General features: G+C 41.4%; 1 protein-coding gene across 5 annotated transcripts in view; it reads left to right on the top strand.

Moving 5' to 3' along the window:
• Positions 1-24264, top strand: part of TTC7B (tetratricopeptide repeat domain 7B) — a 240709-nt gene that overhangs the window by 54094 nt on the left and 162351 nt on the right. For all 5 annotated transcript variants that reach the window (XM_059914822.1, XM_059914821.1, XM_059914820.1 and 2 more), the window contains 2 exons: positions 3069-3199; positions 19580-19701. In XM_059914822.1, the coding sequence (XP_059770805.1) occupies positions 3069-3199; positions 19580-19701 (253 nt within the window). The remainder of the gene's footprint in view (positions 1-3068; positions 3200-19579; positions 19702-24264) is intronic.

Genomic DNA, 24264 nt, shown 5'->3' with positions numbered 1-24264 from the left:
TGTTCTTAAAGTGGATTGTGTTGATGGTTGTACAACTCTATGAGTTTATTGAAAAAATGTTGAATTTTACTTAAAATGAGTGAATTTTATGGCATGTAAATTATCTCTCAGTAGAGCTATTTTTAAAAAATGATACACTGTATACTGATAATCCAGACACATAATATTGGTGAAAGAATAGACCAAAAAAATCAGTTGAACAGAATAGAGAGCCCAGAAATAGACCCACTCAACTATAATCAACTGATTTTTGACAAAGGAGCAAAGGCAATTCAGTGGGGAAAGGTAGTCTCTTCAACAAATAGTGCTGGAACAAACGAACATCCATATGTCATATATATATATATATATAGAGAGAGAGAGAGAGAGAGAGAGACGAACCTTATACCTTTCACAAATATCAACTCGAAATGGATTGTAGACCTAAATGTAAAATGCCAAACTATAAAACTTCTGGAAGATAACATAGGAGAAAATCTAGGTGACCTTGGAATCTAGGTGACCTTGGATTTAGCAGTGGCGTTTTAGAGACCACACCAAAAGCACAATCCTTGAAAGAAAAAATTGATAGATTGGACTTTATTAAAACTAACAACTTTTGTTCTTTGAAAGACACTGTGAAGAGAATGAAAAGTCACAGACTTCGAGAAAATATTTACAAAATAGATATCTGATAAAGGACATGTATCCAAAATATACAAAGAACTCAAAAGTCAACAGTAAGAAAACAAACAACTGAATCGAAAAAAGGGCAAAAGATCTGACCAGACATTTCACCAAAGAAGGTATACAGATGGCAAATAAGCGTAAGAAAAGATCAATATCATATGCCATTAGGGAACTGCAAATTAAAACAACAATGAGACACCACTATACATATTAGAATGACTAAAATTCAAAAAACTGGTAACACCAAATGTTGGCAAGGACGCTGGGCAGTAGGAAGTCTCATTCATTGCTGGTGGGAATGCAAAGTAGTGCAGCCACTTTGGAAGACAGTTCAGTAGTTCCTTATAAAGCTAAAAATAAGGTCTTATAGAAAAACCCAAACAAACTTTTTGGCCAACCCAATAATATTTATTCTTACAAAACTATTTGTAAATAAAATATATTTATTTAGCTATTTCTTACAAATGCATTCTTACCATACAATCCACCAGTTCCTCTTCTTGGTATTTACCCAATTGAGTTGACGTCTATGTCCACACAAAAACCTGCACGTGAATGTTTATAGTAGCTTTACTCATAATTGCCAAAACTTGTAAGCAACCGTGGTGCCTTTAAATAATGAATAAATGGAATGTTATTTAACGACAAAAGGAAGTTAGCTATCTGTCTACAAAAAGACATGAAGGAACCTTAAAAGCATATTTCTAAGTGAACAAAGCCAATCTGAAAAGGCTACGTACTGGATGATTGCAATTATATGATATTCTGGACAAAGCAAAACTGTAGAGACAGTAAAAAGATTAGTGGTTGCCACGGGTTCAGGAGGAGGGCTAGAGGGATAGAGCACAATTTTCGGGCAGTGAATCAATTCTGTACGATGCTCTGATGGTGGATACATGACACTATGCATTTGTTAAAACTCACAGAACTTCACAACACAAAGAGTGAACCCTAATGTAAATGATGGGCTTTAGTTAATAAAAAATAGAGTCAATAAAAACAAAAGAAATCATGATGAAACATTTAAAAAGTGCAACCTCAATAAAGCTGTTAAACAATAACAAAATCTTTGGCCGATCTGCACCTTCTGTGACAACGTGGTCACCTCTGAGCTCCCCGGCACACTGTCCTCAGCTGTGGGCTCCCTGTGGATGGAAGTGGTTTCTCCTTCCCGTGCAGTACGACCACCTCCTGTCACCTTCTACAGCCTGGAGGGACTGTCACAGTTTGATAAGAGCACCTTGGAGGAGACCGTTCTCAGAGTGATGCACGGGAGGCCCTGGGTCTCTTGCTGGTGTTTGGTGTGTCTGGTCCCCTCTGCGGTGGTGTCTGCTCTGAAAGCCAGCAGCACACTTGACAGGTGTTGCTTGGGAGGCCCCAGACCTGGGTTCTCATTCCTGCTGTGCTGTTAACTGCCTGTCAGGTTTTGGGCGAGTCGCTTAACTTTACCATGATGGTTCTCAGCTTCTTCGTCTATAAAATGAGTGAGTTTCCCAGGGACCTCTCTGGCCCCTTCCAGTTGCAGAGCCTGACTGTGTCCGCATTGAAGCTTCTCGCGCCCTCATGCGTGGAGTGAACGTGTGCAGTGTGTGTTTCCCGGTACCCCAGGGCACTTGACACAGCAGAAACCCTCCCCGCGGGACTCCCTCTCTGCCTCCAATTGCAGGTGGGGACCTGGAGCCCGACGTGCCCCAGGCTGGTTGCCCAGAGCAGGGGCTGAGGTTGGTGCTGGGTTTACGCAGCAGCTGCTCCTCTCAGCATTGTTATTTCTCAGTCGTTCATGCTTTCATATCCCGTCCTAGCCCTGAACTCTCTCTTGGCAAAGAGTAACCCCTCCATCTCCCAAGAAGTGCCCACACAGCAACGTTCTGGGTGTTTTCTTGGCCTGGAACTGAGAGGTGGCTTGGGGTGTTGTCATTACTACAGAACTCTAGGGCTGAGAGTTGGAAGATTTTCCTGGTAACTAAGGCTCCTGAGAGCATTTAGAAATGTTTTATGTTCAATCGGTTAAGTGTACATCTTGGGATAGAAGATATTCTGTACCTAGTATTGTGCTGTGAGCCTACCTGTACTTACTTTAAAAAATTCTTGAAGGGCCTTGCAACATATTTGAATGAGAAGCTCTGTTAGATCTGAATGGAATCATGGTGAAGTACCTGATCAAATTCTCAACCTGGATATCAAAGTCAAATGGTGCTTTCTGTATATTTAGGGGCCTCCTTCATCTGTAACTTATAGATATTCTTTTTGGTACTCCATTTTGATGTTCCATTTTGTCCTTAAAGAGAGAGGGCAGAGTATCTGCTTCTCTAATATTATCTGGCCCTCTAGAGCAATATTAAAACATTAAGCCCCATGAAAAACAACTTACCCAGTTTTTGTATGTTGATTTTTTTTAGGACTTTGTTTAGAGAAGTTGCCTATTTCTTCTTCTACCAGTAATCTCCATGTGGATCGGGAACAGGATGTCATCACCTGTTATGAGAAGGCAGGGGACATTGCACTCCTGTACCTCCAAGAGATAGAAAGGGTAAGTGAGGACCATGTGTTCGTTCAGTTGATAATTTTTTAAAATTTCAAATCAGATCTCACAGAACTGTGGTCAGCCTCTGGAAGCCTTCAACTTGTCTGTCTCTGGGTGCAAAGCTTTGCTTCTATTCTTTAATGCTATGGAGAATATTGTGGTAAATGTGGCACCTTGTGAAAATAGATGGGTCAATGTTTGGGAAGCATTTTAACATCCTCTGAGCAGAAATGACACTATGCATCTATTTATACCCTCAGTGCCCCGAAGCTGGCTAATCATTCCTGTTCTCATAGGCAAAACAGGTTGAGCTTCCTTTGCACTTGCGTGGATTATGTACCAACATAGGGTACATCTGGAGTCTGGGAGGCTTTACCTCAATGGTCATGCCAAAGGGCTGCTGGGGACTCTCAACCAACCTGCTTGGAGAGGCTGTGTATCCTTGAGACCATCTGGAATGGTCTTCTCCCAGCAGTCAGTGGTTTGCCTCTGCTGTGGGGAATGAAACCAGAAGCTGATCAGAGGGCCATCTGAGCGGAGAACGAGTGAGCAAGGGACCCTGAGCTCACACCCTCAGGCAGAGGAAGTTGAAGGCTGGATGAGGCTGGGGAGGGGTGGGCAACTTGTCTGTTTAGAAGGATCGCTGTCTTTGGCTCTGCTCTTTACTAAGTTACTTCCTTCACTTCTCAGCCTGAATTTTCCCATCTGTAAAAGGAGCATAATAATGGTTCCTACTTCATGGAGTTCTTGTGGGGATTGTAAAAGGTCGTTTAAATAAAGGCATTTAGCCCAGATTCAGAAACGTATTGGATTATTGGTAATTGACACTTACTTTTACTAAAAACAATAGCTCCTAGTCAAGTCTGCCCCTCGCAGAGCTTCCTGGTGTTCTAACCAAGGCTCGATCCTGATATTTCCCCTTTCAGACCCAGAGGTGCATCCTGTGAGATTGTTTGAAATGATTAGAAGTTCTGTGAGACTTTTTGAAAATGGTCAGAATCTTGTTTCCCATCAACTTATGGGTTCTCTGTTTCCTTAAGGATTAGAATAGAGGGGGACTACCAAAGTCTTGGTAGTTTTTGTTATTTTATAAGTGTACAGACTGGAAGTAGTTTCTTTCATAGAAATCTTTTTGTAGTGTGTTGATGTGGGTGGCAAGGATCAGAATTACCTTTCAAGATCAGGGAGAGTAGGGTGAAAGCCACAGAGAAGAGGTGGAGAGGATGATGGGAGTGGTGTCTGGCCTGGCCCATACCAGAATGGATTATACATCATGGTTCACAATATCCAGGAATTCAGGAATATATTTGGCTGTCTTGCCAAAATGTTGTTCTATAAGAAGTCTGCTATGAGAAAGGAATTATTTGTTATTCAGAATTTATGGTACGATCTTTAGAGAAATGATCATGCAGCTTGATTTTAAAATCTACATGATTTTCATTGTCTACCTCCCTGATGGCCAGTGCTGGGCAGCTGAGAAGTCTGCTTACGCCAGCTAAGCTGTTCTTGTGGACCCCACAGTCCTTGCCACTTAGGGGAACTTATTTTGCACTTTACTCTCTGTTGTCACGCTGGGGCCGCCTTCTCCTGGCTGGGAGAAAGGAGGTTCATCTGTTATGTGTGTCTTTAATGATGTGGGAATTGGCAGATCTGGATGTACTTCCTGTTGTGTTCCTTTATAACCACCTATTCACCACTGGGTTCTTTAGCCAGACCAGAAAGGAGACTCTCATAATCATAGGATTTAAAATAAATATTTTTCGTTTTGAGGAAACAGTGATCATAGGATGTTAGATTTTGAGAAGAAAATGGAGGCCCAGAAAGGGAGACCCCAAGGACACACAGGAAGTTAGGGCCAAAGCTAAGATTAGAACTCAGCTCTTGTGACACCTAGTTCAGCATCACTTACTTCATTATCCCAGGCCGCTGCCAATAAATGTGGAACCCCGTAGTTTCTTACACCCTTATATATAGAAAGTGCTCAATAAGTATTTGACCAAGCAAGCCATAGCTCTTAGTAGTGTGGGGAAGCAGGCTCACTCAGTGTATGGTTCAATTTCAGGGTATATATTAGATGACTTTCACATTTCTGGCTCTGATTTTCCAGTCTGAGTTTTCCTTCATGGGAAACCACTTTGGGTCTCCCCAGATCCAGGAAGCTGGGATATTAGCAATGAGAGAGATTGAATGAATGAAACATCTGTTTTGACTGTAGTAGATGCTCAATAAATTATCTGTGACTAGTTAGAAGTCTAGGGGAAAAATGACCTTCCTTAAGTGACCACTGGGCTTGGTGGAAGTTCAGGGGTTTTTATGAGGCAAGGCAATGGTGCCATGCAGAGGAAGATACCTGTTTGGCCTCTTTTTTCTTCCTTTAACTTAAATGACTTTTAAGAATTATGCTAAATTGAAAACAAACGTAAGGAAAATAAAATCTGAAGGAAGCAAAAGACTGGGCCAAGCTTAGGTAAATAGTGCTTTGCTTTTCTGGGTAGGTAGCCCTTTAAGTAGAAAACCCCACACGCTCTGTTCCTGTGTTTGTTCTGCTGGGCAAAGGCAGTCTTTTCAGTGGTTTTCCCCTCATTTCCCAGCCATTCTTCCCAGCGAAGAAACTTCTGTTTGCCGGGACCTTTTGGCATTTTATTTATGTGTTGCCTCTTAATGTCATTCACTAGCAAGGATAAAATTTGAGGAGAACTTTTGAGCACAGTTTGGAGTATTGTGGAAAATGTTTTTTCATAATCTGGAACCATCGATTTGTTTCTGATGCAGCCTCATCCCTCTTCTAGTTTCTCTAAGAGTGGGTATGTTTAGCAACGTTAGTGTTGTTTGTTTCCTGAAGGGCAGGGGCTCTTCAGAAAGGGGGCTGACCTCGGCTTCCCCTCCAGGCGGCTAAGTTAAGTTGGGAGAGGCAGCAGGGCCCAGGGGTTAAGTGACGCCGGCGTTGGGATCCTGGTCTTGCCACCTCTTAGCTGTGGAACATCAGGCAAGTTACTCAACCTCTCTGTGCTGCCTCCGAACCTCAGCTGTAAAATAGCAATAATAATTGCCGTAAGGCTGTTGTGAGCATAAATTGGGTTAACTCATGTTCTTCCCAGTACATGTTTAGCACACATTAAATGTTCGTTTTATTGTCATTATCTGTTCCTGTGTCACCTGGCAGTAGAATCTTTCCTAACCTTCGAAGATTTCAGATATTTAGATGAAAATATGGAGTATTTTAAACATGCTGTTTTATTAAAAGTGTTAAATAATTTTAAAGAGATATTTATGGAGTAATTTTTTCAGGAGAATTTGGTTTTCCATTTCTTGCCTGGAAGCTAATGGAACAACATGTTGCCTAGAGTCCCCATATCATATCTGGGTTCTGAGTCTCTGTTCACCCCGGCTGTTTGACCTTGGTCCAATCGTTTATATCTGTGTGCTTCAGCTTTCCATTTTCATGGTGGGGTTAATACTGCCTGCCTTGTCTGGGGAAGAAAACCAGTGAGCCACCAGTGTTCTCCACCCAGTATGATAGGAGCTTTCCATGTACTGTTCTCCCTCCTTGTTCCAAACGGGGAGGCAGGGCCAAAGGAAATTTGAATACCTGAACGCCGTGTGCATTGTATATATGTTTAGTGTTGTCCTTGTTACATTAGGGTCACAGAGACATCTGCTAGTAATTTTCTCTGATAGTTTGTTCTCTGAAGGGGAATGAAAGATACCTCCAAAATTATGCATATAGAAAAATTTAATCAAGTAAACCAAATTAGAATAGATGGACATGACATAGGTTGACCTTGATTAGTTTATCTTTGGATGGTGGCATTACACCAACAGTAAATAAAGTTATCTGCCCCACAAGGAGCTTCTAAAGGTGCAATGATAGGAATAAAGATGACTTCACCCTCGAATATCATAATATGAGCCCTGCTTTTGGCAAATGAAGTCATCCTGTCTCTGTCCTTTGCATGCATCAGCCAACCAGCTGGGTATGGCTTTCTTGAGCAGAAGCCGTGCCAGGGTGGAACTTTACCTCCTGCTGACAGTTCATTCCTTTACACCCTATTTTAGAAAAGAAGTTAATGCTAAATTATGGGACACCCATAGATTTTCTTATGTGTTAAAGTTTTAAGAAAGAGCTGGTGCCCAAATGTTGCAGGGCCCAGCCTAGACTTCATCAAGAGTTGTTCACTGGTCATCGTGGTCAGTCCTTGAGTGGGTTCTGTCCTCCCCACAGGAAGAACTCACAGTGACACAGCTGAGACGTTGGATTCACAATTGGATTAGGTTAAGGTTACTGTGTGTCTTGAACTCGAACAAGATGTCCTAGGAAAAGTACTCAGTGCTACTGACACGGAAGGCAGGGTGTGACTCTGGAGGTCCACGTGGCTGTGCTTTTGGGTCTAAAACATGTGACCATGAAGAAAAGATGGATTCTCCCTTCTCTTCCTCCTTCCCAATCCCTGCCTTTTCACTTAAGCTGAAGCAGCAGGTTATAGGTCATGGCTTAATGTAGTACATCTGAATAAACTACTTCCTTAAAGAAATATCAAGAAACTGGCCAGGATGTTGCTCTGACTTTGAGGCCGCCATCTGACTGGCTGGGAAAGGAGGCTACAGCACACTTAAAGCTGAGTCAGAAAAGCCTGGAAACGAGAAAAGAACAGTAGCTTATTTTAATTTTTGTATGTTCTTGGTCAGTCTTTGCCCTCATAATTTTATAGCGTTAAAGGGATCTATATCTGTCTTTTTTCACTCAACATTACCTCAAAACTTCAAAGTGTTGTCATGGTTATGTAATATTTTATCAAGTGGATGGCCTCTATGATATAATTCACTTATAGTTGGGTATAGCCTGTTTTTATAGTGCTCTGGTGCCAGCTTCCTTCAGGTAGCTTTTCCCTTGTTTTGCTTTGTTTCCTAAGGGCAAATTCCCAGAAGTCGGGACATTTTTAACATTCTCGTTACTATATATTGTATCCAATTGCTTTCTACAAGTCATACTGACATCTTCCACCTTTGGCTGTACAGGAGAGTAGTGGTTGCTTTGCAGTCTTGATGGGGTTGCATTTGTTTCTATCTAAGTTACTTGGCTGATTTGCTAGGTGAAAACAGTACTTTGCCATTTTGGTCTGCATTTCTTTGACTATCAGTCAGGTTGAAATTTTTTCCATCTATTTGCTTACTAGCTATATTTCTTTTCTTTTTTTTAAATCACAGCATTATTGAGATATAATTCACATACCATAGAATTTACCCATTTAAAGTATTCAATTCAGTGGTTTTTAATATAGTCACAGAGTTGTGCAACCATCACCAATATTTAATTCCAAAACATTTTCGTCACCCCCAAAAGAAACCCTGTACGCATTAGCAGTCACTCCCCATTTACCTCCAATTTCTCCAGTCTCTATAGATGTGTATATTCTAGACATTTCCTATAAATCAAAGCATACAACATGTGGTCTTTTATGACTGGCTTCTTTGGCTTAGCATAATGTTCTCATGTTGCAACATGTATTGGTACTTCATTTCTTTTTATTGCCAAATAATATGCCATTATATGGAGATACTACATTATGTTTATCCATTCATCATTTTATCATTTATTATTTGGGTTGTTTCTACTTTGGGCTATTATAATAATGCTGCTATAACTTTTTGTATGTAAGATTTCGTGTGGACAAATGTTTTCATTTTTCTTGAGTATATTCCTGGGAGTGGAATTGCTGGGTCATATGATAACTTTATGTTTAACCTTGTTATATTTCTTTTTTGTCTGTTTATACTTTCTCTCTGGTTTTAGGATGTAGTATTATAATTTGAATAAAGCTTTTATACCATAAATATGTTAACCCATTATTACGTTTGCTCTGAATGATTTCCCACTCAGTACTTTTCCATTTCTAAATTGTTCATAAATTTTAAATCTACTATATATATTAGTTAAATCTGATTATCTTTTTATTACATTTATTTCATTGTTTTAAAGCTGAAATATTGGGATAAATCTTCTCTAGGATTTAAAAAGTTTTCAACCATTTTCCATTTTTTAAAAAGCAGCTTTTAATTTTCAAATCTTGTTGGAGAGACTTATTTTGGTGTATGATATTAGATATGACTCTAATGTTTTCCTCAAACTTCAGTACCACTTTAAGATGATCTTATCTCTCTTTTTTCATATTTTCTGTTATGTATTTTAAGTCATTTAATAAAATTTTAGACACAACAGTAATTTCTGAACTTTCCTATTTTGTTCTGCTAATCTTATATTGCACCAGTGTGACACTGTTTAATAAGTGCTTCTTTATGATATGTTTTAACATCTGAAGGGATTAGTAACTACTTATTTTTCAGAATACTCTTTGTCCTTTTCTGTTGGTATTTCTAGATGCATTTTAGAATAATTGGGATTTGGTCGAATTTTTATTAACGCTATACATTGGTTTGGAGAATTATATTTAGTCTTTACTCATCTGTGACCATGATACCTCTTTCCATTTTGCAAGATTTTTGTTTTACAGACTTCAGTAGATGGATTGTATTCCCAGATCTCTTCTATTTGTATTGCTTCGCATATAGGATCATTTTTTTTCATTGTATTTTCACATAAAGCAATGCTTTGGTTTTTTAAATTCAATTACAAAAATATTTAATGAGTGCCTTCTTTGTTCTGCACACTGTGCTTGACACCAGGGGCACTAGAAGAAATAAGCCACAGAGCATGTCCTCAGGAAACTTACTATTTTCTGAGGACACAGGTCCATAAACAGCACATGGGCTGCTTTGGTGGGGAACGCTCAGAGAATTCTGCAAGCCCAGAGAAGGGTCTTGGACCTGTGCGGAAGTTCAGGGATGGCTCCTGGAAGAGATGACACCTGAGCTGAAACTTGAAGGCTGACAAGGATAGCAGTACAGGATTATCAGCCACAATACTGAACTCCTCCATAAAAATAGAGTTGATTCTTTTCATTTTTCTAAGAATATGAACATATGGCAGAGGAATGATTTTTGTCGTTATTCTTTCTTCCTTTCTAATACTCTCCACTTTATCTCTCTTTCATGCCCTATCTCCAGACTTTTCTAAAACAATGTTATTTATAAAGGTAGTGGAAAGTATCCTTATTTTGTTCTTACTTGAAGGTGATACTTTAATATATCTCCAGTAAGGATTATAATGTTTACATGCTCATTAAATAGTTTCTCATTTGCAGTTCATAACAATTATGTAGGTATATATTATTATCCCCATTAATCAGATGAAAACAATGAAGATCTGAGAGATCAAAGGAGTTGTCCTAAGTCCACAAGTGGTGAGGAATGTCAGAACCAGACCTTGAACCTGGGCCTTTTGACCTAAAATCTTTGGCCCCTGCCCACTTTCTGCCATGCTTCCTCAGGTGTTGGGTGTGTGCTTTTGCCAAGGCAGGCTGTACTTGTTAAGGATACTTGTTGGCAGTCCTCTCGCAGGGAAGTGTTTATCCACAGAAAAAGTGGTGGCTTCGACACTGCCAAACAATGCTCCTGCCCAGGCCCATGTGTTGGAGGCTCTTTGTGAGGAAGGGATTAAATCCAAGATACTTAGACTTCAGGGCAAACTCTGAGCTAAGCTATTCCCTCTCTCTCCCACCTTGCATTTTTCCCATCCTGCCTCATCCTGGCAGCCCTGACCTTGTCTTTTGGACTTTGTTCTGCAAGCAAATGCAGACTAATAGGACAAAGGGAGAGGAGTCGGACTGCAGAGTCAGGTAGACCTGAGTTTCAACACCAGCCTTAACACTCGTTAGCTATGTGATTTGGGCAACTTGCTCAGTGGAGCAAAGTCTCAGTTTCCCCTTCAGTAAAGAGAGGGTAATAGTGTGCGTCTCAGTGGGTTTTTGTGGGAGAATAAATGAGAGTCTATGTACCTTCATAGTGCCTAATGCAGAATAGGTTATTTTCTTACTGCTTTTTCCCCTGCATTTCTTATTGGCCCTGCAAATTTATTCATTCATTCATTTACTATGTGTTTTATTCATTTACTACATTTACTATGTATATTGAATGCTTACCCTGTACCAGACACTGCAGTAGACACTGGATATATTAGTAAATGGAATAGACATGGCCCCTGACTTTGCAGAAGGTGCAGCACCATGGAGGGAGACAGCCAATAATCAAGTAAAAAATACATTAATAAATGCAATGAAGGAATAGAATAGGATGCTGTGGGAGGGAACAATAGAGGCCAGCCTGCTTTATGTTAGTGCTCAGGGAAGGCCCTTCTGAGAAATGACAATCAAGCTGATACATGAGAGGTGAGAAAGAGCATAAGAGTAACATGATCCAGACTGTGTTTTAAAAAATTATTCAGGCTGCTTGTGGAGGGTGGAAAGGAAGTTAAGGAGCAAGAGAGGACGTGGAGACTCTATTTAGGAGGCTGCTGTAGAAATCTAACGGGAAGTGATGGTAGCTTTGATGAAGGTTATGGTTGTGGAAATGGATATATACAGACATTTGAGAAATAATTAGGAGGGAAATAGTAATAGATTAGATGTGAGAGAGTGTCAGGGTCTCAAGGCTCACTCCCCAGTGTCTGATTTGGGCAGCTGGCTAGATGACATTACAGTCACCCCTCGGTATCTGTGGGGGATTAGTTCCAGGACCCCCTGTGAATACCAAAATCTGCAGATGCTCAAGTCCCTTATATAATATGGCATAGTACAGTCGGCCCTCCGTATCTGCAGATGTGGAACCCGTGGATACAGGACCAGCTGTATTTATAAGATGGAGTGATAAATAGAGGCTTCAGTTTTGGGCTGAATCTGGACTCCTAGGAGTGTAATCATGCTCAAAGTTTCTCTGGGGTAGAAGTTATATGGCTTTTGTCCCAGGAAGGCATTCCAGGAGCTAGGAGGGAGATGCCCAGAAAGGGGCCCTTGAAGATGAGCCCCATCCCTGAGGTTCTGGTGTACAGACCCTTCCTAAGACTGAGGCTGGACCAGGAGAACCAAGAATTTCTCCCTTCCACCACCAGCCACATAACAAACACAGCACCAAGTACTATGTAACAGCAGACTACTACTGGGAAAGAGGCGTGAATGTGGAGAGAGAACCCCTCTGTAGTGCAAGCATACAGAGACTGCTAAAAACTGTGGGTGGAATAGAAACACTGAGGAAAACCCTCTGGCATCCCAAGTCCCACAGTTAGCAACCCAGTGCTGGAGGAGTTTGAAGCCTGTGGTGCATTGGAGGTAACTATAGAAACAATAAAACCCGGCTCCAGCTCAACTACTGACTAGGTTGACTCAATCCCCAACACTTAGGGCCTGATAAGAGAAAAGGGGTACACATTTTCAAGTGTAAATATTATTTAACTCAGTTTATTTCTGTATACACAATTGTCAACAATAAATAAAAAATTATAAGACACATATATATACACACACAAACAGGAATAAACAAATCACTGTGAAGAGCAATAAACAAAACCAAACCCAGAAATGACCCAGGTATTGGAACTATCAGACAGGAACTTTAAAATACCCATGAGTTATATGTTAAAGGATATCATGGAAAAGATATGCAACATGCAGCAACAGATGGGAATTTCAACAAGGAGAAGGAAACTATAAAAAAAGTATAATTAAAATGCTAGAAATAACAAAATATGATATAAGAGATGAGGAACTTCTTTGATAGCTTATTAGAAGACTGGAAAGAGCTAAGAAAAAAACTTTCATTTGAAGATAGGTTCATAGAGATTATTCAAACAGAAACACAAAAATAAAGTAAAAAAGAGTGGGACAAAACCAGAACAGAGCATCCAAGAGCTGTGGGAAAATATCATATATGTATTTGGTGCCCCAAGAGGATAAGAGAGAGAAACTGGGACAGAAGAACTATTTGAAGAGAAAATGGTTAAGTTTTCAGAATTACTGAAACACAGCAAAGAATCTCAGATCCAAGAATCTCAGAGAACCTCAAGCAGGATAAATACAAACACACACTTAGACACATCATAGTCAAAGTGTTGTAAATCAAAGACAAAAGTCTTGAAGGCAACCAGAGAAAAAGAAACTTTAAATACAGAAGAATAAAGATAAGAGTTATAGAAGACTTATCATCAGAAAACGATATGCAAATTAGAAGACACTGGAAAGACAAATAAAGACTTTTTTAGAACAAATAAAAGTTGACAGAATGCATTGCCAGCACACCTGTGTGACAAGAAATGTTAAAGAAGTTCTTCAAGCAGAAGAAAATACAGACCCACACAGTGAAATCAAGAACATCATAAATGGTTACAATGAGGGTAAATAAAGAAGACTTTCTTATGTTTAATTTCTTTAAAAGATAATCAACTGCCTAAACCAAAAATATGAACAATGTATTATGGGATTTATAATATAGAAGTAAAATGTGTGGCAACAATAGCAAAAAAGATAGTGGAGGAAATAGAAGTATATTGTTATAAGGTATTTATACTATATATGAATTGGTGTAATATTACTTAAGAGATATTATAAAGAGCTATATTGTAAACCCTAGGGCAGCCACTAAAAAATAAGAAAAAAAGAGACATAATTAACCAGTTGATAGTGGAAATGAAATGGAATCATCAATCCAAAAAAAAAAAAAAAAGAAGAAAGTGAGAAAAAGGAACAAAGAACATATGGGCCAATAAAAAAAAAACTAGCAAGATGGTTCCAACCATGTCAATAATTATATTAAATGTAAATTGTCTAAGCACCCCAATTTAAAGGTAGAGATTTTCTATCAACAAGAAAATGATTTAAATATTAAAACATAGGTAGATAAAAGGTAAAATTACACACTATGCAAACAATAATCAAAACAAAGCTAGAGTGGCTGTATTATATCATAAAGTAGAATTAGAAACAAGGGATATTATAGGAGATAAAGGGAGATATAATAAAAGGAGTCAATTCATCAAGACATTATAATCCTAAAAGTATGTATACATAATAATAGAGCTTCAAGATATAGAAAACAAAATGTATAGAAGAGATTATAACATTAAATGTGTATAGTAGAAAGGAAGAAAAATTTCAAATCAATGATCTACATTTCCAACTCAAGGAACTAGAAAAAGATGAACAAATTAAAGCCAAAATAAGCAGAAGGAAGGGAATGAGAAAGATTAGAACAGAAATCAGTGAAACAGAAAACAGATAAACAGTAGAGAAAACTAGTGAAACCAAAAATGGAGTCTTAGAAAAGATCAATAAAATTTGTGTAAACTATTAATAAGATGAACAAGAATTAAAGAGAGAAGACACAAATTATCAATACCCAGAAAAAAGGAGGCACTTCTATAGATCTATAGACATTGAAAGGGTGTAAGGGAAAATTATGACCAACTTTATGCAAATAAACTTGATCATTTATAGAAAATAGACAAATTCCCTGAAAGACACAAAGTACCAAAGCTCACTCAAGAAAGAATAGATAACTCAAGTATACCTATATGAATTAAAGAAATTGACTTTATCATTAAAAATCTTCCCATAAAGAAAACTACAGGTCAAGTTGGCTTCCTTGGTGAATTCAATGAAGAGAGATTCAATTTAAGGGAGAAATGATGCCAGTACTATAGAAGCTTTCAGAAAGTAGAAGAGGAGTAAAACACTCCCTAACTAATTTTATGAGACCAGTATCTCTTTTTTTTGTATTAATTAATTAATTAATTTATTTATTTATTTATTTTTGGCTTGTTGGGTCTTCATTGCTGCACGTGGGCTTTCTGTGGTTGCGGTGAGCGGGGGCTACTCTTTGTTATGGTGCGTGGGCTTCTCATTGCAGTAGCTTCTCTTGCTGTGGAGCATGGGCTCTAGGCACGCAGGCTCCAGTACTTGCGGCACTTGGGCTCTAGAGCACAAGATCAGTAGTTGTGGTGCACAAGCTTAGTTGCTCCGCAGCATGTGGGATCTTACCAGACCAGGGCTCGAACCCGTGTCCCCTGCATTGGCAGGAGGATTCTTAATCACTGCGCCACCAGGGAAGTCCCAGAGACCAGTATCTCATATGAATACAGATGCAGATATCCTCAACAAAATACCAGCAAACTGAATCTAACAGCATAGCGAAAGAATTATATACCATCAAGAGAAATTCTTTTCAGAAATGCAAGGTTGATTTAATGTACGGAAACCAATGAATGTAATACAACATATAAATAGAATAAAGGACAAAAACCACATGATAATGATAATCTCAGTAGATGCAGAGAACTCATTTGGCAAAGTCCAACACTCCCCATGATAAAAAAACACACAACAAACTAGGAATAGAAGTAAAGAAAAATTTAAAAAAAAAGAAGTTAATATCCTCAACCTGATAGAAGGCATCCATGAAAACCCACGTCTAACAACATATATAATGGTGAAAAAGTGGATGCTTTCCTTCCAAGATGCGATTAGGTAGGAAAAAGAAATAAAAGGCATCCACATTGAAAAGGGAGGGACTTCCTTGGTGGCACAGTGGTTAAGAATCCATCTGCCAGTGCAGGGCACGTGGGTTTGATCCCTGGTCCAGGAAGATCCCACACGCTGTGGAGCAACTAAGCTCGTGCGCCACAATTACTGAGCCTGCGCTCTAGAGCCCGCAAGCCACAACTACTGAGCCCGCGTGCCACAACTACTGAAGCCCTCTGAGCCTGCACGCCTAGAGCCCGTACTCCACAGCAAGGGAAGCCACCACAATGACAAGCACACTCACCGCAATGAAGAGTAGCCCCTGCTTGCCGCAACTAGAGAAAGCCAACGTGCAGCAACAGAGACCCAACACAGCCAAAAAATAAATAAATAAATTTTTTTTAAAAAAAGAAGTAAAACTATATTTGCAGATGACATGATCTTGTATATAGAAAATCCTAAGGAATTCACACACAAAAAACTATAAATAATAAACGATTTCAGCAAGGTTGTAGGATACAAGGTCAATATACAAAAATCACTTTTATTTGTATACACTAGCAATGAGCAATCTGAAAATGAAATTAAAATTGTAATTCCACTTCTAGTAGCATCAAAAAGATTAAAATGCATTGGGATAATAAAAAGAAGTTCAAACCTTATACTCTGAAAACTACAAATCACTGTTGAAAGAAATGAAAGAACACCTACATAAATGGAAAGGCATCCTACATTCATGGAACAAAAGACTTAATTTGTTAAGATGACAATACTCCCCAAATTGATCTACAAATTCAACCCAATCCCCATTAAAATCCTAGCTGCCTTTTTTGCAGAAATTGATAAACTGATTCACAAATTAATATGGAAATGCAAGGGACCAGAAGAACCAAAACAATCTTGAAAAAGAACAAAGTTGATGGACTCACACTTCCCAGTCTCTTAACTTTCTATTGTACAAAGCTACAGTAATTAAGACAGTGCACACAATTAGTATTCCTGAAAAAGAAAATGGAAAAAACCAGAATAGATAAGAAAATACAATTATATAATCAAAGAGAAGTTCTTCAACAAAGTAAGGCTTTATTCAGCACTTGCTATATACTGTACTAAGTGTTCTATCCATTTATTATTCCATTTAGTTCATAGGACTGCACTAAGTGAAAAATTCTATTACCATCTCCATTTTACCAATGAGAAAACCTTAGAGACTGTGACTTGCCCATAGTAGTGGAGCTGGGCTTTGAACCCAGAATGGCAGCCCAAGTCCAGTGCCTTACTTGATACTACAGATCTGAATTTTTAGATTGAGAGTTCACGCTGTGTTCCAAGAATAGCTGACATAGAATGATGAATGGTAAGACAACGCCTGGTAGATTTTCTAGACTTCAGGGAGAAGAGGACTGCTCTTTGCAGATTTTCTACAGGGAGAACAATAAGGCTGGCTTCCGAGTTGTCCACAGCAACTGTCAGCGTTGGAAGACTGGACTATCGTCTGCCATGTTCTGAGGGACAGAAAGTGGGAGATCCGAGAATGTCATACTCAGGTTTAGAGGAACAGATACAAGAGACAGACATTCTTACACCTGTAAGAATTCAGGGCCTGTAGCATCCATGAGCCCTTTTTGGCAATATTCCACCAAGCAAGAATCAATTTAAAATAAAGAATTAAAGAAACAATGAATGCATCTGATTGATTGATTGAGGTATAGTTGATGTATAATATTATACAAGTTTTAGGGATACAGCATAGTGATTCACAATTTATAAAGGTTATATCCCATTTATAGTTATTATAAAATATTGGCTATATTCCCTATGTTGTACTATATATCCTTGTAGCACATTTATTTTATACATACTAGTTTGTACCTCTTAATCCTCTACCCCTATCTTGCCCCTCAAATGCATTTTGATATAGAACTGATGCAAAACAATTATGGGGTAGAACATAATTGTTAGGTACCTTGGCAATAAAAAACAGTACTATAACAAAAATAAGAGGCTGAGGAGAAGGCAAAGGAGAAGGTAGTATGATTATGTCAGTTTCCTCATTTTTGTTCTGGGTCAACAGATACTGTATAGTGTTGAAATATGTAGATAAAAGAATGACCTACTTTCTGTCCTTTCTCTGTCTCTTTCTTTGTCTCCCTGTCTCTGTCTTTCTGTCTGTATACACATACACACATACATATAACACACATGCATACATGTAATAAATATAACATATTTTTAACTTTAGAGAGACATAAATTTATGAACTATGTGTAAAAAACCCACATTTTTCTGAGGTTGAGTGATTACTTTCGTCACCCTTTAGTTTCTCCTGTCAAATTTAATTAAAATTAAAACCAGTATGTGTAACAATCTCAATGTTTGTAAAATGATTTTTATCTTTCTCTCCTCTTGATACATTTGTACACAGAGATAGCTGGGTTATCGTTCAATCAGTGTTCACTGGCTATTTCTATCTGGTAGAATTTGGGATGATTTTTAATTTTCTTTTTGTACTGTACTACATTGTTTTCACTTTAAAATAATCATGGCATTTTAAAAAATTAAAAACTGTTATCAAAAGCAAATGGAGGATAATTTTTTAAAGTTTCAGCATTGGACCCCCAAGTGGAAATGTCAAGGAAGTAGTTGGATATATGAGTCTGGGAAAGTCTAGACTAGAGATTATAAATTTGGGATTCAGCAGCACGTAGATGATTTTTGAGGAGTGGATGAGATCATCTTGAGAGACACTTAACAGAGAAGGACAAGGGCCCAGGACCGCACTCTCTGCGTCTCCAACTCTTCGAGGATGGGTGAGGGTGGAGCCAAAAATGACAGTTCTCGGAGGCAGGAGGAACACCTACCTCTTAGCACTTGCAGAGCCAAGGGCGAAGTCAAGAAGGAGCCAGGCGGTTTTGATAAGATGCTGGGATGTAGTTCAAAGGCAAGGGTTGCCCACCTGGATTTCGTTCCACAACATATTGTTCATTGTGTGTCTTCTACTTTTTTTCCCGCTCCCAAAGCTCATAAGGTAGAGAACCAGCAATTGCTTCAACTCCATTTGGAGAATAATTTCAAGACCTCTAAAATATTTGGGGTTTGTCTAACAGCTGGATCTTTGGAGAGCTGCTGAGTCTCAGCAGATGTTGGCAGCATGTCTGGAGAGCACTCCTGTGGTTTTTAAATGGGCCACAAGTAGCTTCTGGTTGATAAATGCTTTATTTGACTTGTGAATTTAAGGAGAGCAGCCTCTGTAACAGTAGCTAAGTGTTTACCCTTCACTGTATCCCCCTCAACTTGCAAGCCTTTCTCTTGACTAGTTGGCAGTCTTTCTGGCAGGGCTAAACACGTAAACCTTTAAAACCTCGTTATCTGCTGACAAGAGGTCAAGTTTGGGGAGAGGGGGAGTCGAGGTTGTTTTTCTCAACTCTCCCCTTGAGAATAGGTAGCTGCTGCCCAGTCCACAGGCCTCAGCTCTGTAGCCTGGTGAGTTTGCCCTCTCTGGTTAATTCCAGAGCCAGTGCCAATCACGGCACTCTCCAGCTCTTTCTGAAGCTCATCACGCTCTGGAGGGCTGAAGCCACGGGCCCCCATCAGTGACCTCAGCCACTGGTGGATGATGACCGTTTCTGTCCATTGCTGGACCGGCTTCTGTGTCACTCAGCCTCTCTGTCAACATCCTGGCCTTCGGCAGAGCCACTCCACCTCTAATGCTTCTCCTGGCACCGTACATTCATCAGCACCCTTCACTCCTCTGTCCTCAGTGCCAGGAGGGCCACACGTGGCCCGGGGTTAGCAGTTGCTCCCTGTCTCACAGAAGTCACTCTCTCTGCTTTTCTCATGCCTACACTTCTACAGCAGTGCCTTGCACTGATGTTTGCATACAGAAGTTAATTTTTCAAGTCCTGCAGTGCATTTAGAGACAGGGTTTGAAGGAGGTAGGCTTGCATGTGGATCTGATTAGTTTTCCGATTTTCTCCCCTTCTAGGTAATACTTTCTAATATTCAAAACAGAAGTCCTAAGCCTGGCTCTGCTCCCCACGATCAAGAACTAGGTTTTTTCCTAGAAACAGGACTACAGAGAGCCCATGTCCTCTATTTCAAAAATGGGTAAGCCTTCTTCTTTTTCTAAATCAAGTTCCTAAAGAAGGAAAATAGAAAGCCTTATAATGCTGTCTTCAGTTTAGTTTTTATCATAAAGCAATTTTAAATATAAACCACAATGGGAATTTTTTTTTTTTTTAAAAGAATGAGCATAGGCTCTTTTGTCTCTTCTCCACCTGGCTCCTCACTTTCCCATGAGATCTGAAGGTGGGAGGAGGGAGGAGGAGGCTCCCCCATGAGTACGAGTCACAGTGTGGAGCACCAGGACCAGCGGGGGAGGGAATGGGGGCCATGCTCTGTGCTCCCTTGCCTCCCTGGGATGGTACTGCACAGGCCTCCCTGCTTTGCTGCGGGGAGAATTAATGGATTGGAAACCCTGGATCATCTCCCTTTGAACGGCTGATCCGTTTAGAGAACTGGATTTGCCAAATTTCAGACGGTTTTTATGAAAGCGAGTATGGCTGTAATGCCACACGGGTACATTTTCCCCTTGAGCCGCTTTTGAAAAGAGTTTTTAAAAGGTTTAAGAGCCTGCATGTAAGGGATAGCTCTCTCATGCATTTGATGCTTGTTTTCCTTTTCGTGTTGCTCTTACGAGAAATGCGATGATGCCCTTCCAAATCTCTTCAGCTGTCCCTTGTTTTGACATTTTGCTGCAGGATACATGTGCATGGAGACCAACAGTATGTATCTGGTTCCCCTGTAGCTCCTCCTAGGCTGTGCGTGGGAGGCCCCTTCCTCAGGAACAGTCCAATCGCGCTTTAAACTGCAGATTGGATAACTCAACAGGGGAGTTGCTCCCTCTTCATTTGCAAGAGCTTCAAATCTTGGGGCGTAGCTCATGGAAGTGGGATTTCATCTGCCCAGAGCCACGTGCTCCTGTTTCCCATTTGTTGGGGAGTAAATGCTTATTTTCCAAATCCTATTAAACTGTTTGTGGAGAAGGCCTGCTTTGCTCCAAAGGTTCAGATTGGCAGGGCCCACAAAAGGCTGCAATAAACACCCCGAAGTTTGGAATGGCTTGGTAGCTTTGGCATAGATGCTTCTGAGTTTGATCTCATCTGTCACTGATTGAGATCATCTGAGTGATGGTGCATGTCCTCTAGGCTGAGTTTTTTGTTTTTTTTTTTAAGTATTTGTTTATTTATTTATTTATGGCTGTGTTGGGTCTTCGTTTCTGTGCGAGGGCTTTCCCTAGTTGTGGCAAGCGGGGGCCACTCTTCATCGCAGTGCGCGGGCCTCTCACTATCGTGGCCTCTCTTGTTGCGGAGCACAGGCTCCAGACGCGCAGGCTCAGTAATTGTGGCTCACGGGCCCAGCCGCTCTGCGGCATGTGGGATCCTCCCAGACCAGGGCTTGAACCTGTGTCCCCTGCATTGGCAGGCAGATTCTCAACCACTGCGCCACCAGGGAAACCCTAGGCTGAGTTTTGAGTTCTAGTTTCTTTGCTGTTATAAATAGAGAGAGAAGGGAGGGAACGTAGAATATTTTTTCTTTTTATTCTCCTTTTTCACGATAAATAGTGTCATCACAGAGGAAACTCCAACCCTGGCTTTCCCTCCCTCTAACCTGTGAGTTTGTGTGATTGATATGCAAGTCCAGAGGCCGGAATGAATTTCCCTGGGGCTTTCAGGAGTCCCAAACCAATACCTTCTATTGAAAACGTTTTGTGTGAGATTGATAACGGTGGGCTGGATAACTTATTTTCCTATTTGAAGCCTATTCGTCGAGGAGGAAGAAGCGGGGCTATGGGGCTCTGTCCTCTTGCCCTGAAGCTTTGGATGCCCACCAGAACCCAACTAAAAAATAATGATGAGAGGTTTGCACTAGGTGATGGATTACATGCTGGGAATTGCTTACTGGCTCATGTCTCATTTTATGTTACCCAAGTTCGAGAAGATTCCCATTGACATAGTCAAAGTTAAGGGACTGCTTAAGTTTGAAGCCCCTCTTCCTTTTTGCTTGTCCTCTTGCTGTTCTCCCATGGCTCTAAAGACCAGTGATGCATTGAGCCGGCTGCTCTGGAAGGCTCTTGTCAGCTGCAGTGTTCTAAAGCAGTAACAAGAGGTTACGTGGGTAGGTGGAGGTGAAGGCCAGTTTTGAGATCACAAAATATGGATGAAAGGAGAGAGACCAGTGGGAGGTTTTGGACATGCCAAGCGCTGTCAGGGCTGCTGACTTACACGGTGGGTCACTCGGGGCCCAAGAGCCACACCCAGGGGGCATTCATCAGTGGACGCCTACCGCCAGTGTCTCTGCAGAGCAAGTGGGGACAAATGGAGGTGGTTGCCGTCCCTAAGCACCAGTGGCTTCCCATCTTCCAATGTGTTTGCTCTGCTCCTTCGTTGTCTCGCTCCCTTTCTGTGTTTCTACACTTAAAAAATATATATATCTGGAAGGATGTAATTGACAGGATTTGACTGATTTTCAGGGTTAGGAAAATGCATCATAGATGAGTTTGGCAATAAGAGTTACTAATTGGTAAAGCATATCTTTTTCTTTAGAAATATACTTAAATATGTTCAGCTTTTTAGTTGCCAAGCCCGTGAACTTGGGTCTCTTTCAGAAAGAACCTGACGCCAGGACCAGTTCCTGGGCCCCTCCTGATCCCTTAGATCCCTTTTCTGTTTACCAAATACTTTTATTTCATCGTTGATCCTCATGGCGTTATATCTTCCACGTCCACCACCGCCCTTGGGGTTGGCGGTATAAACAGTATCGCCTCTATTTCACGCACGGTGACCTGGCTGCCGGGCTTCTGACCTCAGTCCTTTCAGTGCTGCCCCAGCTGCAGGGGAAATGCTGTGTGCAGGGCCTTGGCTCAACCTTCAAGCCGTGGCCTTGTCCACCATCCAGCCTCTCTTGTGAGGGAGCACTTGACCCCGGGATGAGACATTGCCAGGGGATGGTCCCCAGCCTCCACGAATTGGTGTTTCCTCATCACACTTTTCCTCATGTCTCATCTACAGCCTGTCACAAATCATATGTTTCTTCTTCTCTCCTCCTCCCCCTGCCCCTCTCCCCCCTCCTTTCCTCCCCCTCTCTTTCCTTCCTCACCCCCTTCCCCTCCGTCTCCGTGTTGCCCCGTCACTCCGCCATCTCCCCGGTCCCCTTGGAGGGACCGAGCACCTGTCATCATCCCAGCCCCAGTGTCCTTGAGCATGGTCTGGCTTGGCACACACCCACGTCGATTTCACGTGGGTTTCTCTTATCCCTCTGGGTGGCAGCAGCAGGCCTGTTATGGATGAGAAAAATATCCTGCTTAGGCTCTGCAGAGGGTGAAGGCAGAGAGCGTTAGCCTCGGAGGGCCAGGGCTGCTGCCTCCGAGCTTCTCGAATTTCCTCGCCCACGGTAGGCACTCGGATGAGGGCAAGCAAGGGCGCTGGAGCCAGAGGACCGGATAAGGGACCAGCCCTTCTCCTCGCTGGGTGCCAGTTTCTTTATCTGTGAAATAGTGCCAGAACCAGAGAGAGCTGTGTGAGGCGCAAGTAAGAGAACGCACGTGGAGGCATTTGGTGCAGCGTCAGGCGAACAGGCGGGGGAAATGGTAACTTCCAGCGGTGATGAGGCCCGGCTGGCTTTCCAGCTGGAAGTGGGACCACACGAAGGTCAGGCTCCAGCTGAAGTGGAAGTTCTCGAAGCAGGCGTCACTCATTTGATTGCAGAGCCTCACACAGCAGAGTTTTCAAGGAAGGGCACTCATTTTTGACTGCTGGTGTGAGCGAGCTCTGCTCGAGATGCATAACAATTAGCTTGGATCACCCCTAATAACCGAGGGCCACCTCAGTGTTTCAGAGAAGGGGGGCGGGGACGCCTGGTGTGCGGCGGTAGCACTGGGTGTTCTGGGCGGTGTGCAGAGAAGGGGCCTCAGCCTGGGGCTCCCCTCAGCCTTCTGAGAAGTGTTGCCCCTCCTTGAGTCCTTGAGGCCACAATGCCAGAGAAGCTTGGGTTTGGGATGCCGTTTATTTACTCCATGGTATTTTAGGAATATTTAACTATATCTTATAAACAAAGGGTAGCCAAGGACATTTCAAGTAGCTTTGCTTCTTGTTCCACCACGTCAGGTGTACTGGGTAAGCCACATGGATCCTAGTGTGTGTTTTCCCTGGTTCTGAATTGGTTTTAACTCAAGGGGGGTGGGGGTAGATTCGAGCAAGAAGGCAAATGAGCGTCAGTGTCTGGGAAATGTACCCGCTGGGTTGTCCTCTTTCCTAGGGTGCATCACGGAGTTCTGTGTGGGAGATCCTGCCTCGGAGAAGGTAGGAAGGCAGGCAATATGGTCAGACTCTGGGCCTCCCCCCACGTGCTTGCAGCCAGGCCAGGGAATAAAGTGGGACGGAGGGCTTTTTGGAGTTGTGTTATTACAGTCAGTCACTGCTATGCGTTGGCTTTAAATAGACCTCTAATTACCACTACACATTGACTTTTAAAAGTTTTTCAACTTCCCCAGTCATCTTGTTGACCTCTGCAACTGTTCAGCCCTGCTCAGTGTAGCTTGGAATTAGAAGGCAGGAAGAAGGGCCATGAGGCCTGCGGTGTCCCATGGGCTGCTGAGGTTCCTGGGTTTAT

Source organism: Balaenoptera ricei, chromosome 2 (genome assembly GCF_028023285.1).
Source record: "Balaenoptera ricei isolate mBalRic1 chromosome 2, mBalRic1.hap2, whole genome shotgun sequence".
NCBI classification, from domain to species: Eukaryota; Metazoa; Chordata; class Mammalia; order Artiodactyla; family Balaenopteridae; genus Balaenoptera; species Balaenoptera ricei.
This window is presented reverse-complemented; position numbering and strand designations above follow the sequence as displayed.